General features: G+C 33.0%; 1 protein-coding gene across 1 annotated transcript in view; it reads right to left on the bottom strand.

The window, feature by feature from the left end:
- Positions 1–435: 435 nt before the first annotated feature.
- The window catches only part of LOC145260451 (zinc finger protein 830-like), a 37,783-nt gene continuing 21,376 nt past the window's right edge, over positions 436–16,842 (bottom strand). The window contains exons 5-9 of the mRNA XM_080118506.1: positions 15,403–15,578; positions 10,896–11,011; positions 8,538–8,615; positions 4,742–4,818; positions 436–742 (exon numbers count right to left, since the gene is read on the bottom strand). Of these exons, the coding sequence (XP_079974632.1) occupies positions 580–742; positions 4,742–4,818; positions 8,538–8,615; positions 10,896–11,011; positions 15,403–15,578 (610 nt within the window). The 3' untranslated portion in view covers positions 436–579. The remainder of the gene's footprint in view (positions 743–4,741; positions 4,819–8,537; positions 8,616–10,895; positions 11,012–15,402; positions 15,579–16,842) is intronic.

Genomic DNA, 16,842 nt, shown 5'->3' with positions numbered 1-16,842 from the left:
CTTGGGGTTTATTTTCGGCATCCACATAACTCTCGCTTCCTGTATTCTGTCCTTTAGTTTTCACATTCTATGAATGATGTTTCTGGCAAAGGAGGAAGAATTGCTGTTTTCCAAGTCAGAATCTAACAATCATTGTTGACTAGTTTTTGACCTTGAAATTGTATTTAAAAAAAAAAAATTCTTTACATCAAGTGGCCTTTTGCCTTGTCTGGAGCGATTTTCATAAAACAAAAATCTTGCACTCATCTTTTCATATAAGCAGACATATTTGAACGGATGCTACCAGTTAATCATTTCCGCAATGTAAAAACAATATAGGGGAGGAGGAGTATGCAAATTCTAACAATACCCCTCCTGCCCTATTAGTATAATCAGATACAGTCCTAAACAAATGTGTGCTTCTGGCATCCCAGATTTGGTCAGGTGGCCTGGGAGGTAAAAAAAGTGGTTTAAAAGCAACGTTATCAGTTCTGAAGACTCATTGTTCCCCTGAGGAAAAGAGAAAAAAAAAGATTTGCTTTTTTCGGTTTTTAGATTCCTCTCATTCTTTTTAGTTCACAAAATGATAGTTTTTGAAAATCATTTCCAGGACTTTTTCGATCTCCAGTCCAAGAGATTGTGAAAATCTTCCAGTGCTGAACTATCATCACTATCAGAATCATCGTTGTCATTCTTCTGGGATTTGGTTTTGTTTATTTCTTCTTTCTTGTTTTGTAGTTCGTTGATCTGCGACCACCGGTGTCTGGAAATGGGTGGGAAAATAATAAACGGTAAAACGATGTGAAAAAAAAAAAAAAAAAGAAAATGAGAAAAAGAAAAGGAAGTCAACTCAAAAGATTTAAAAAAGGAGAGAGAGAAAGAAGTAAAAAGACAAGACATAAAATAAGGGGTAAAAAAGGATAGGAGAAAAAAAAAAACAGAGGTAATAAAAAAAAAGGAAAGTAAAACAAGGGAGGTAAAAAGAGATTTTAAACAAAGGTGCTAAAAAAAACTAAAAAAAAAACAAAAACGAGTCAGTTGACTAACACTAGTTTAATTTGATTCTTTTATACATGTGCTAAACAAATAACAAACCAAACGGCATCTTAAGCAGGTTTAAAGACTATCCCCCTCACTCCCTATCCCTTACTCAAGGAGAGCAAGGAGCGTTCTAAAAACATCCGCTTCCCGTGACCTCTGTCCAAATTCATTCTTTTACAACAGGCATGAAAATGCATAGGAGTAGAAAAAGTTCCATACCACCGTCTAGAATGAACTGCCAGTTTGTTCCAAACTGTTTAATGGTGATTTATGGCTGACCATCTGAAGGCTGTTTGCTAATCTACCATCTAGGAATCCAGTGGATGGAAGATGATCAATCCGGGACTGTTTAATGGTTACTCACAATTAGCCACCTGATCAGTGATCCGTATGCTTTATTGAGACACAACCTTTGAGTGAATTATGAGCCAATGTCAAGTCGATAAGTTAGGTTTTCAGACACCTAATACCCACCCAAATTAAATTTGTTTGCAACAGACATCTGATGCAGTTCATAGAGATACATTGGACCCAGAGGAGTCCCATACCATTAGAATGAACTGACAGTTGAACAGACTATTTAATGGTCTGAAGGCCATTTCTCAACATCTGCCCAAGTTCATACTTTTACAACAGATGTCTGGTGCATGGAAACACATGCGAGTAGGACGAGTCTCACATTTTCTGCGAGAACAATCTGCCAATTTTTTTTTTTGATGCTTAATGGTGATTTATGACTGGCTATCTCTAGGCTGTTCCCTAATTCTCTACTTGGCTACCCGGTGGATGGGAGATGATTGATCCACACTATAGATGAGAATAAAAACAATCACATTTGTCTTGATAATTTGATTACATACAGGGTGAGTCACGAGAAACGGAAGCAAACACACAGTGTTCATGACTCCATGGTAGCATGAGGGCAATGAACAGAAAAGAAAAGCAATTCAAAAGCAATAACTAAAACAAAATTTAAAAGATAAACAAACAACAAACTAAACAGTATCTTAAGCAGGTTTAAAAAATATCTTCCTCACTCCCTATCTCTTACTCAAAGAGAGCAACGAGCGTTCTAAAAACATCCGTTTCCTGTGACTCACCTTGTATTACTAACAATAATACGCTCCCTGCAATACCAAGCCCCCCCCCCCCCCCGGAAAAAAAAAGGAGATGGTAATCCTTGGAAGCGTTATTAAGACAACCGCTGAATGATTTACCAGACAAAATCAGCAGTGTTCATTTAAGCGAGTCAGCAGGTATAGAACTGATTTTCCCTCAGTAGCAAAAAAATTGATCAAGAGTTGAATTAATGTTTAAAATGCAAAAGTCAAGTATCATGCTTCAATTGTGCTTTAAACAGAAAAATTCCTTTCGGATGCACCCCGTCATATCAAAGAACCTACTGTTGATTTTATATGTTGGACCTTTTGGCTTGTGTGGTAATAAAACTTCTCAAATGCACTTGTAATGTTAGGCTGTGTGATGCTAACTTTGGTCAAAACTGCCTGTTCCTTTCTTCATTGGATTATTTCAATTATCAATACTTATCAAAAGCATTCCGATACAAAACCTATCTAAGAACAATGCCAGGCACATGAAGTATCTTTGAGTGAAATTTCACATAAATCGGCCCAGCCGTTTTCGAGTTCATAGGGAACGAACTCACACATACAAAAGTTCTTTTATATCTTTTTATCTGTAAAGATTGTATATTTGTCGAAGAATGGAAGAAGTAAATATTTGGAAATACTGAGTTTTACGACGGCATTCCTTGACTACATTCGCCTTCTCTCAAACAGCTGCGTTACGTTCAGTTCCCCTTCTTTCACGCCACTGCGCTGTGTCTAGTTTAGCTTCTCTCACACCTCTGCATTGTGCACAATTTTCCTTTTCATCGTTGCCGCCAATACTCCTTCTCTCACACATCTGCATTGTGCCCGATTTTCTTTCTCTCACTTTTGCACTACGCCCAATTCCAGCCCTCTTGCACTTTTGCTCTGTGCCTGATTTTGTTTCTCTCTCCCCGCTGTGCTACGCACTCCTCCCCCCAGCTCTCGCATCTCTACATTTTGCCCATTTTCCTTTTTCTACCCAAATGTACCCAATTTTGCGTCTCTCACACTTTTAGGTGCGATTTTCTTAGTTCTTAAGCTTTCACATTGCATGCAATTTTTGTTTCCTTACACCGACACATTGTAAGAAATTTCCTCTTCATGCGTACATTGCAAGATATTTCCGTTTCTTTTTATATATGTGACTCAAAATTTTATTCGTCTAGACATTTTATCTCTCGTGAATTTCCAAGCCTTACAATCAGTCTGTTGCTTCTCTATGATGGTAACTTGAATTGCTCCATTTGCTATCTTTTTTTTTTTTTGCGTTTTTTTTTCTGGTGGTCGGATTTTACAGTAATAACAGTTATAATAGAGCTGAGTTAGAGCTTTTATTAAGTGAACAATCCTGGGCAATTCCCGATTGCCTTACTGACTCCATTTGTTTGGTTAATGACTCAAACTAAAGCAAGGAAAAATAACTTCAGCTGAGCGGATTTGAGATTGATAATATTTTCATACTAATATTGTTTTGCTAATAAAGCAATGTAGTTCAAGAGAATGGAAAACGAACGTTACGTGAAAAATGGCTTAAATAACACGGTTTCAATATTTAAATTTAAAAAATTGGTAAAAAAAAAAAAGACATCTCACACCACGATTCAAACTGAAATAATGACCCAACGCGCTAACCAACTGAGCTAACACGACGTACATGAAATTTAGTTCACTGAAAGCTGGGATAACCTTTGAGGTCAAGGACCAGAATTGGCTCGGTGTGAGAACTTGTCATTAGAAAATTGCATGATTATGTAATGTGACAGTGACCAATCAATAAAGAATGGATTATTACGTCGTGATTACTGATTGGTGGGCGAAAAACACCATAGTTGCCAGATCCACACCAGTACCTGATACAAAAAGACTGGGATTAGCAAATTTTGGCAGAGTCTGAACTATCTCTATAATTGTTCGTATCTCTCTTGCAATTAGTTCACCAGGTATATTTGCCAAGTAGTTTTTAAAAAAAAAATTTTTCCGTGAGTCCAGTTGCTTCTATAATTACTAGAATGATGGCGATCTTCCTAAGATTCCAGTTTCTTTTCATGTCGTGTATAGGATGTTGGTATTTCATTATCTTTTCCCTCTCAGCTCTGCTTAACCCAGCATCATTGCGGACACTAACTTCTACTAAGGTTGCTTCTTTCTCCTTTTTGTTTCATATCACTATGTCAGGTTTAATAGCTCTGCTTTCTAGGTACATAGCTGTAGGGATTGCATAGTCATAGTGGATGGTGTATCACTTATTTTCAACTGTTTTTTCTGGCATATGTTCTTCAGGACTTGATGCTTCACTGCGTGCATGTCGAAAATTCTTTATAGGTCGATCATAAATGAAGTGCTTATTATCTCGTACGTACACCATCACCACACTTTTGTGAACAATTACTTTTTACCAAACTACAAAAATAAAAAGTCTTCACTCATATTAAATAAACATAGAAGTACAAAACAGATAGGCTTTAAATTGAAAATTTGATTAAATGTTAACAAGCCCTGAGGAGGTAAAGGCAGTTGCAATTTTTCTTTTATGAAGAGGGGAAGGGGGAGGGAAGATGGGGGGGTACCACAAATTTCTGATAAAAGTAAAGTTGATTAAAAACACTTACATTTGTTCATCAATTTCGTCAATGTTTCGGTCAACATTTGTCTGTTCGTCATCCTCTTCCATGATGGCTTCAGAAACCTGAATAATAAAAGTTTAATATAATTGGAGCACGTGGCTGAGAAACCGGTGCTAAGATGTGGTTTAAAAAACAGTGAGAGTTGTAGATTTTTTTTTTTTTACATGGAGGTCACCACTTATCAAGGCCCGGAAGCATCCAAGTTGCCCGAGTGTTTGGAAGAGGTGGGGGTTTTAATGAAAACCTCAGAATAAGCGAAGTAAAAAAAAGGAAACAGAAAGCAGGGGGGGGGTACCCGGGGGGGGAGGGTAGGGGTAATCAAAACATCGAAAAAAAAAACAAACAAAAAAAACTAAGGTAAGGCAAACGAACGATGTTAAATGTAAAAATCGAAAAAACAAAAAAGGAAACAGAAAAACGAATGTTAACCCCCCCCCCAAAAAAAAAACATGTGAAAAATGGCTTGAATAAGCCTGTTTCGATATTAAGATTTAAAAAATCGGTGGGTACCCGGGTGTTTTTGGGTGTGTGTGGTCGGGGGTGGGGGTATTAATGAAAACCTAAGAATAAGCGAATTAAAAAAAACAAAAACAGAAAAACGAACGTTACGTGAAAAATGGCTTAAATAACACGGGTTCAATATTTAAATTTAAAAAATTGGTAAAAAAAAAAAAAAAAGAAGACATCTCACACCACGATTCAAACCCAAAACGTTTAGATAATGACCCAACGCGCTAACCAACTGAGCTAACACGACATACATCAAATTTAGTCACTTCTTCAACTATTTAAACTAAATCAGGTCATGACATTATGTGACACATGCGTAGAACCGGTCGTCGTCATGAGAGGACGGTTTTTGTTGACCCCCCCCTGTAGAAAATTGTCGATTTCGGGGTGAAAAAATGAACGTTTTTGGCCATTTTTTCAATATTTTTCGGGCGAAGGATGGAGCTTCAATATGATACCGAGTTTGTGAATTTTTGTTCTGTCTGTTGAAAGTTTTTAGCGAACACACAAACACACATACATACACACATTTTCGCTTTTATATATATAGATAGATGATTACAAAAAATTGTCATTACAACAAAACATCTAATCTTCTCACACTCTCCCATTTACATTTTATTTTATTTATAATTAAAACATTTTATTTGCAACTAATATTTAATACGTCCAAATATTGCAATTAGGCCAATTGTTAGAATATTTCAAGTTCCACAACTTCTATTCTATATAATAAGTTGATATTTAATTTATTATTTACATATAATTATAAAATACAATTATTAACTCAGTTGTCAGATTTAAATCAAATACTACATTATTATCTAAAATATATAACCATATTTAATTTTCTAATCTATTCTAAATATATATCTGATTATAACTAGTGTTAATATTTGCTATCATTATATTATTACATTTTATGGTTTACTTATTTTGGTTTATTCTGCTTTACAATTTTCAGTTTATACTAACTTATTTGCTAATTTTTTTTAACTTATTTAATATATTTATCTCTATAAATAAAATTTTCCGTGCTTTGATAGTTTAATTTATTTTAACTTAATCCATGTTCCTAATCAGGTTTTAGTTGAAACAAGATATATTTAGATCTATGTAAACAGTTTTGAATTGCTTCATGTTGTTTGTTTAGTTATGAGATATTTTCCTTCGTCCAACCTAGTTTGATTAAACTTTTTTTATTGTATAAATAAATAATATACTTATCTAGTTTTATTGTTATTTTATTATATACTAGTGGGGGGGGGGTACCCGGCGTTGCCCAGGTGTTGTGAGGTGTATGTGGTTTTGGGTAAATCAAAACAGGGGGGGGGGGAGGGGTAAAATAAAAAAAAAAGTTTTGGTAGGTAAGTATGAGGATTGAACCCGAACCTTTAAGGCAAAGTTGGAAATTAAAGTGTGGAAACAAAATGTATGACGTTAACCACTGGGCCACCGCGAAATAATAACGGAAACACGTTTGAATTTATTTAATTACTTAGAATTGGTAGGTGCACATTTTAATGACTTAATGAGGTCAACTTTGACTGTGGGGTAGTATTTTATTTACTGCGGGAACGCTTTTTTATTTTTATTTTCCCAAGATGTTGGGGGAGGGGGGGAACCAGCTCCCTATAAAAAGGGGATTGTCCAAATTGAATAGCAATTGTCTGATATAAGGAAAATATTTCCACATTGATCAAAGCTGATTGCTTTTGGACATTTCCGGTGATCGCGACCGGAAAAATACCGCGAGAATTAGTGCCGTTTTTATTATACGAAAAAGCCTAATCCACATGCGCGAGCGAAAAATGTTGAATATTTATCTTTTCAAATTCGAGCAAATTAAATAGACAGGCGACCTCCATTGTTAACTCGTAGATATTATGATTTATATGTGATATAAAAAGTTTTAAGTTGTGAGCCGACTGACCGCTTCTTGGAAAAAAGCCTTTTACAGACATACACAAACAAAAAGCGAACATGCATATATACATACATAAACACATTTTCGCTTTTATATTTATAGATTATTCGAGTTGACAGCCAGACACAACTGAGAGCAGTTGGTCACTTGGAGGTTCCCAATGGAGATCAGAGAGATTGGAGCCAGTCGGACTAGAGCAGATTGGAGACTGGCACGACCAGAGAGATCAATGGACAATGTTGGGATTCCTATTTATAGGTGATGCAGCGTATCACACACTCACAGCATAACTGATTGAATTCATGTACTTGTCTCTGCTGTTTATCGTGGCGTGATCACGAAGATGATCTGGTTACAATTTTATTATTTGGTTATTATTTCCTGTTAACTCCTTTCCATGTTCCACCAAATACAAATATATATGCGATACTATCGATGCTCCCCTCCCAAGTGTTAGGAAGTAATCTAGAAAGAGGAAGAATATAACAAAGCAGAAGATTGATAATGTTGCTGCACTTTTAAAAAACTTTAGTTGAAAATTATAGATCTATATCATTAATTTGCTAAATAATAGATAAATTTAGTTTTTTTTTTTAATGTACATAACATAAAATAAATCCAAGTAATTTTTTGATTCAATTTAAATCAATTTTTTTTTATATCTTACTTTGTAAAGTCTATAAACGTATACTTTAAAAAATGATAAATTTCCAATTGTACCTTGTTTTTAAAGATTATAAAAACATTTTGTTTAACCATTTTCATGCCTTGCAAGAAAAGCTTTTCTCTCTCTCTCTCTCTCTCTATATATATATATATATATTAGTGATGGGACGATTCCAGTATTTTTCTGGATTCCGATACAATTACAGATTCCGTTCTAAATTTCCAATTCTGATACAATTAACAATTCCGATTCTTCATAAATCTCTAAATATTTAACTATAAAATGGTTATATTGTCCTGATTACTATAAAAAACACATCGTATATTTTCTCAAACGTAAAAATACACTTGTCGATGGGGGGGGGTCATCTATAGATTTTACTTTTACTGGGAGTTTAAAATCAATAAATGTTTAGTATTTTATTATTACAACAACCAGCAGAAGATTTTTCTTAAACTTAAATCAAATAAAAAAAAAAAAAGAAAATTAAAGGAATCGTTTTTGACATTGGAAAATAGATACAAATTCTCCCGCTTCCGATACCTATTCCGATATCCCAAAAAGTTAAGATTTTTCTGATTCCCAATTCCAATTAATCGTCCCAACACTAATATATATATATATACATATATATATATATATAAATTTTTGAAAGATAAGGTAAAAAGATTACATACATGTGATTCTTCTTTCATTTGTTTTTGGAAAAGGTCCCATTCTTCTTCCATTTTGTCTTTGTATTCTACTTTTCGAACCTGAAATAAAAAGCAGTCTGATACAAGTGCACAAATCACTAAAAAAAAAAAAAAAGAAAAAAAAAAGAAAAAAAAAAGAAAAAGGAACGCTTTATTACAAAAGTTATAAACAAACTCAATGTTCTCTACTAATGTACATTAGCGAACTGTATATTCCTCATAACAAAATTGTAAGCCACATTGGTCCCACCACAACTACATTATCAAGATAAATGGCCAATCATTTCAAACAGATCTAAGTGCTATTCGACATCATAAATATACAGTTGCTTTTTTTTCAAATGAGTCACCATTTATAAAGGCCAAAAGCCACTCAGGTATAATAGTTAATGCAATAGATGGATTGTCAGTTGAATAATGAATTATGAGAGAATTGAAAATGAAATGCAGGTGCAGTGTATTGTCATTGTTTCCCAGAGATTTGATCCAGATATTTGAGCTTTTTTTTTTATTCATTTATAAAGAGTGTAGAGTATATATAAGGATGGAGTTTTCTTTATATAACAAAAAACAAAAAAAATAGATAAATTATCGTCAACGCAAAAACTACATAAAAATGTAACAGAGAAAACAACATACACTGCATACTCCAATAAGCTTTACCTGATGTTTGAAAACAAAATTCCACCACCCATCACCATCTTGGGACTAGGGGTCAATTCTTTTGTCATGTCATATCATGTGAGAATTAGTAGATTATACTGAAATCATTGCTAAATACATCTTGAGGGTTGGGTAAATATACAGTCATTCATGATGGAGAGGTTGCATTTTGTATATTACGTAACTCTCTTAACAAATTAAAATTGTTGTTACCAACGTGATAAAGATATTTTGATTTTATTGGTAGTTTAAAATCGAGAAATATTTATCATTTTATCATTAGTATCAGCAATGAAAAATTAGGTTTTAAACAAGCAAAAAAAAAAAATAAAATAAAAAACAAACAAGTAAAAGTATCGTTTTTTGGCATCGGAAAATAGGTAGAATTTATTCCAATTCCTCATAAAGTTCTGATTTTTACAATTCTCAATACTAATAATGCATAATTTTTGTAACAAAACTATATTTTTGGAGAAATCAATACATATATAACAAACTAAAAACGAAAATCATTTGTAATTATATATGTTGAAACCAATAGTTAGATAAATAGCCTAAAAAACAATAGTTAGGTAAATAGCCTAAAAAACAATAGTTAGATAAATAGCCTAAAAAACAATAGTTAGATAAATAGCCTAAAAAACAATAGTTAGATAAATAGCCTAAAAAACAATAGTTAGATAAATAGCCTAAAAAACAATAGTTAGATAAATAGCCTAAAAAACAATAGTTAAATAAATAGCCTAAAAAACAATAGTTAGATAAATAGTCTAAAAAACAATAGTTAGATAAATAGTCTAAAAAACAATAGTTAAATAAATAGCCTAAAAAACAATAGTTAAATAAATAGCCTAAAAAACAATAGTTAAATAAATAGCCTAAAAAACAATAGTTAGATAAATAGTCTAAAAAACAATAGTTAGATAAATAGCCTAAAAAACAATAGTTAGATAAATAGCCTAAAAAACAATAGTTAAATAAATAGCCTAAAAAACAATAGTTAAATAAATAGCCTAAAAAACAATAGTTAAATAAATAGTCTAAAAAACAATAGTTAAATAAATAGCCTAAAAAACAATAGTTAGATAAATAGCCTAAAAAACAATAGTTAGATAAATAGCCTAAAAAACAATAGTTAGATAAATAGCCTAAAAAACAATAGTTAGATAAATAGCCTAAAAAACAATAGTTAGATAAATAGCCTAAAAAACAATAGTTAAATAAATAGCCTAAAAAACAATAGTTAAATAAATAGGCTAAAAAACAATAGTTAAATAAATAGTCTAAAAAACAATAGTTAAATAAATAGCCTAAAAAATTACAACTCTTCAGCTAGTATACTTCTGATACTTTCTGTTTTGGTTACTTCATTTTATTTTTATTTTTTGTGTAAGATGATGTATTGGTATTTTAGTTGAATTTGTAGAGGTCTCTTTGATCAACATACACTGCATACTCCAATAAGCTTTACCTGATGTTTGGAAACATTTCTTCAGCTTCATGCCATTTCTTCAGCTTTTTTTCTTTTCAATTTGAAGCCTTCAATTATATCTTACACATGCTAAAACCATGGAAAACTTGTTACTGCATTTCTAATTCATATTTATTTATAAATGAAAAGAAAAGCAGAACCGATCGTTGCAAACATTCAGAGAGAATGCAGTATGCAATGCTTACCTTGGCATCCATAATCGGATCGTCAAAGAATCCTTCGGGCAAGACCTCGGATATTTTTTTGTCAACACCGGAATCATTATCCTTTACTACAGCATTTGATGGGTCGTCAAAGAAGTCTGCAAATACAGAAATGTTGCATTTCAAATATGTGGCATGTACATGTAGAAAGACCACATTGTCATCATTATTACAAAAACAAATGAAAACTGACAAATGGTATTGATTAATTAAAAGTAAATATTAATTAAAATTATTAATAAAATAATATATCAACAAGTGCAGATTATCACATAGAAGCAGGGAGTGTGAGCCACCTGATATTCAACTGCATGGTTCTGCTGGGGAACAGCAACTATACAACGTGACACAATGGAGTGCGTATATATCTCCATTGAACAATCCATAAAAAGTTGAATATTGAATGCAGCAGCAAGTTCTGGGAACATGTACCAGAAAAAAACAGTTGGAAGTAAGTCATACACCATCCATTATAACTATGCAATTCCTACAGTTATGTACATAGAAAACGGAGCTATTAAACCTGACATAGTGATATGGGACAAGGAGAAAGAAGCAACCTTAGTAGAAGTTAGTGTCCCCCAATAATGCTAGGTTAAACGGAGCTAAGAAGGAACAGATAATGAAATACCAGGGTCTTATGTACAATATGAAAAGAAATTGGAATCTTAGGAAGATTTCCACCATTCCAGTAATTATAGGAGCAACCGGACTCATGAAAACGAGTGTCAAAAACTACCTGGAAAATATACCCGGTGAACCAAGTGCAAGAAGGATTCAAACAATTGCACTTAAAGGAACGATCAGAATCTTAAAAAGAGCTTTCGGTTGGAATATCTGAGTTAGCGGGTGAATGTTTGGTATTTGGTAGGATGTCCCATCCCCAGCTTGAACAAACTGATAAGAAAATTAAAAAAAAGAAAAAGAAAAAAGAATTTCGAAAACTTCCTGTTGAATATGAACCAAATACAAATATTTCTTCCTTCAATATTGTCCTTTGTTAAACCATAACTTCAACCTCTGTCCCACTGATGAAATGTTGCATTCCTCTGCCTGCAGAAATTCAAGTTTAATGTAAACAGAAATTTTGCTGCTCAACTCCCTACATAGTATCCTTGCAAATTATGCCTCTGATAGCAACCTCCTACATCAAAGTAGCACTGGATCTTGTTTGGGGTGAAAATGCAATTAAAATAAAAAAATACCCCAATATATATTTGTTACAGAATGGATTGAGAGAATTCTGTAACATATTAAATGTTGGTGTGGTTCTTAGCTAAACATTGAAGATGGACTTTACCAAAGCCAGGGACCATACCACAGATGTATATAATTAAATAAGAGGAGAGATAGAGTGGAATGCAAAAAGGAGGAATTTATCTTCCAGAAAAAAAGAAAATGGTTAAAACACTAGAATGACCCATAAATGGGGAGATCTTTTTATGTTAAATTCATATGTGAAACTGATACACTACTATAAATTCTAAAATAATTTTTTTGTTTTTTTACTTCTTTCTGCAACATTTTCCAGAATGTTTTCACATAATCGCCTAAATAATCTTAGTTGGATGGAGGTGGGAAAGTAGAGACGTATTAATCTACAATGCATTTTTCACACTAAAAATATTGATGGATATGTTTTAATATCATTTTTTCTTTTAAATTCTGTTAAAATTATTATTTTTTTTTTTGTGTAAAACAGAATATTCAAGGTTTATTTTGAAGAAATAATGAACAAGATAAAAAGATGGCTGTTAGCAAGAGAAAGACTCTAAGCGTGTACATGGGGAGTTTTTCTATTTCCCTTATTTATGTCATGAATCATTTTGAAGTATGTGAGGCAAAGGCAAAGAAAACAAATCAAACCCTTATCCCTGAGTGGCTTCCGGGCCTTGATAAGTGGTGACCACTGTGTAAAAAAAAAAAAAAAAACCAAGACTGGTAAAGAAAGAGAGAAAAAAAAAAACACAGAAAGAGAAAAAGAGAGAGGGAGAGAGAATGGGGAGAAAAAAAAAAAAGGAAGAGAAATAAAATCATGAAGAAAAATAGGACATAATGTTCTAGTGATTTGGCAGAAATCAGACTTTGTTCCTGAATTCAAAGAAAAAGCAGAATTTCATTAAAAAGTGCAGATTTCATATAAACTGAGAGAGGAAAAGAGAGAATAAAATAAAGGGAGGGAAAGAGGAGGAAGAGAGATGGGGGAGAGAAAGTAGGGAAACAGGAGGAAAAATATAGAGGTTGAGGGGGAAGAGAGAGAGAGAGGAAGGAGTGAAGGAGCAAAGGTGAGTGAGAGAGAGAGAGAGAGAGAGTAGGGAATGAGAAATGAAGCAAAACAACAAAAGGGGAAGAGGGACAAAGAATGAACGAGAAATGGAAAGGATGAAGAAAACAAGAGAGAGAAAGGGTATAAGGAGAATGAGAGCGAGAGGATAGAAAGGGAGGGTGAGCAAGCTGTTTTTTTTTAATATTAGAATCCAATATAAGTATACGGCTTGTTAGCTTGCTAACTTTTACAAACACATTCCGAAAGAAGAGCTTATTCCAGTTTACTTATTAAAAGTAATTAAAAAAAGTTAATCTGTATAAACCAGCAGTTTCACATGCTTAATTCTGTTGTTTGCATTAATTTTTCTGATTCCTTCTAGAAACAGGTGCTTGCACAATGGACCATGTGAAGGTTGCCAACATTTACCATAAAAGTAATGCTATGGAACTGGCAGCATTTGAACTTGGCATGCACAGCTTGTTGGTCCATATCATAACCACTTCACTCAATGTCAACTGCCAGAAATTTTTTTTTTTATGGAAATCGCTCCAGACATGGCATGAAGCCACTTGATGTAAGCAGCTAAAAAATACCATGTCAAGGAAAAAACTAATCAATGATTAAAGTAAACACAGAAATACTTATCCAGAATTCTCCCTATGAAAAAAAACAAAACAAAAATAAAGAAAAATGTGCACGATATACGTACCTGTAACGAAAAAGAAAAATATCGTACACCAAAAATTACGTAAATTGATAAAGCAGATTTATTTTTATAAAGAAAACCATTTCAAGTGAATTTGAGTTTCTTAAATGCCCCCTTTCCCATGTTAAGAATAGCTTTCTAAACTTTTACAAGTTTGAATTATTTTGAGTTATCCTTTATTCTTTCAGATTGTTTTCAATATATCATTGCAAGGTCATCGATTTGCTTTTCTTACTTAAAAAATAAAACGACTCGATCAATTTATATTACTTTGGGTGCACAATATTTTCATTTAGTTACGGGTATGTATAGCTTACAGATTTTTTTGTCTGTTTTTCCTTTTTTATGGGATGAGACGATTCTAGACAAGCACCAACATCGGGTTTTAGAGGAGAATGCAGTGCTTGTATAGATTAGTGATCTTTTAAACCAACACATTTCAGGTGAAAACATTATTACATACTTATCTATCATGTTGAAATTAGTATAAATTCAAAAAATTATAAGAAAATGATCCCGTAGAAAAATAATTACAAGTAAAAATAGAATTTATTGAATTTTCGAGTTTTATCCTATGCTTCAATGTGGAAGAGTTATGCAAAGAATTCAACATGACAAACTGACTTATCTCCCTTGACTTTAATCAACTAAAATTAAAGGTCTGTTTATAAACACAAAATGTTACAATTATGTCTAGCACATCTTCTACTGGATTATTTTTTCGTTAATTTTTGAAATTTATACTAAATTTGACATGACATATAAGTATGTAATAATGATTTTACCTGAAATGCATTGGTTTAAAAGATTAATCTACACAAGCACCAAAAATACTTGGATTATAGATAAAAAAAAAAATCTAAATAAACGAGATAAAAATTGTAGAAAATGTAAAATTAGCAAACATACAAGACATTTGTGACTGCTTTTTGTCTCAATATTCTGAAAAAAAAACTCCATGTTTTATTGAACATTTCTGAAGTTTTGAAATGAGGATTGGTTATTTGTATTATTAGGATTCATCGGATTACTGTTCTCATCTAAGTGTGATTTTCATAACATTTCGGTCGATGTAACCTCCGACCTTCTTCAGGTGTATCTTATCAAACTTGAAAATATTTCTGTTGAACTTGGGAAATTGGACAGAATTTTCAGCAGAATACGTGGCGCAGTGGTTAGAGTACTTGGAAAAATCAATTGTAAAAAATAATATTGTCCTGAAGGTTGAAGGTTCAATTCTCAGTGTGGGCGACCAAAAAAATACAACTGCGAATTACTTAGGACTGCTATCCACTCATGGCTGATGGAACAAGAGTACACTACCTCCGTGAAGTGAATAAAGGGTTCTGCTCGAAATTCCATCCAAATTCCAGAGTTCGACAGAAATATTCCAGAGTTCGACAAGATACATCTGAAGAAGGTCGGAGGTTATATCAACCGAAACGTTGTGAAAATCACACTCAAGATGAGAACAGTAGTCTGATGAATCCAAATAATACGAATGTTTTATTTACCTGATGGTAAACCAGTTTTACTTGAAACTTCTGATGTGGATGCTGATGCAGAAGGATAACCATTTACATCTGTGGTTGATTCAGCTTCGTCTTCAGATGACGAATCTTCAGTACATGCTGCTGCTAGTCGTGCATGCCAACCGTTTGGGTCAGTCTGTGAGGAGGATTTTGTTGAACTAGAACAAAAAAAAAAAAAATGAAACTAAGTTTTGGAGTCATAAAAATGAGGACTGATAATTTATAGTCGGATGTTCTCAGCTTGGATGTTAGTCTCACAACAATTTCAGTTTCTTTAGATGCGTCTTGTTGCAAGTATCTGTGGCACAACGGATATAAGAGTTAGGTAATAATTAGTTCTAAGTGACAATCTTTTGGAGGTTGCAGGTTCAATCCTCAGTATGGATGATACTTAAAGTACAATCACGAATTATTTAAGACTTTTACACATTAATGGTTGATGGAATGAGAGCAAGCTATCCCCGAGAATTAAAAAAAAAAAAAAAAGAAAAAAAAAAAAATTTTTTTTTTTTTTTTACAGATTCTCAACAATATACGCCTAAAACACACACACACACACACACACACACACACACACACACACACACACACACACACACACACACACAAAGGTTAGTGTTTACACCAGTTTAAATCTTGTGGGAAAAACATTCAAGATGGGAATGATAGTCCATATAATTTCAGGACAATAAGTTTTATTATGGTTTTGAATTTTTTAAATGGGAATTGATCATTCGTATTATTTGGATTCTTCGGACTATTGTTCTCACCTCGAGGATTATTTTCACAATGTTTCAGTCAATGTAAACTTTAACCATCTTCAGTCGTAGTTGTTGAACTTGGGAATCTGTATGAACCCATTGCACAGTAAATAGAGTACTTGGTAAAATTCAGTTGTAAAAGTTACACTCTTCTGGCGGTTGAAGGTTCAATCCTCAGTGCAGGTGACACCCAAAATACGATTGCGAATTACTTAGGATTTCTACTTAGTCGTGGCTGATGGAACAAGAACACGCCATTCCCATGGATCAAATAAAGGCTTCTGTTTGAAATTCTATGTAGATTCCAGAGTTCCACAGAAAGACTCCAGAGTTCCACAATATACACCTGAAGAAACGCTGTGAAAATAACACTTATGTAGTCCAAAGAATCAAAATAATATGAATACGTTTTATACTGTAAGGCTTAGACTACAAAACCTAACTATTGTTTATAATGAATATTGTGGTTTAGCATTACACAACAAAAAGAAAGTCTTTATATACCATAAAAAAATAAAAACCTTCAATAAGAATTTTCATTTAACATTAAATAATGCAAAAACGGTTTCATTAGTATATAAACCAATCAAAGGTTGAACACAAGTTTTGGCATTAAATAACTGACAAAAGTGTTGATAAGCCACAAAACAGAAAAACTAAA

This window comes from Euprymna scolopes, chromosome 36 (assembly GCF_053919585.1).
Source record: "Euprymna scolopes isolate OS-2025 chromosome 36, ASM5391958v1, whole genome shotgun sequence".
In the NCBI taxonomy this organism is placed as follows: Eukaryota; Metazoa; Mollusca; class Cephalopoda; order Sepiida; family Sepiolidae; genus Euprymna; species Euprymna scolopes.
The sequence above is the reverse complement of the archived record's forward strand: the minus strand, read 5'-3'. Positions and strand labels throughout refer to the sequence as shown.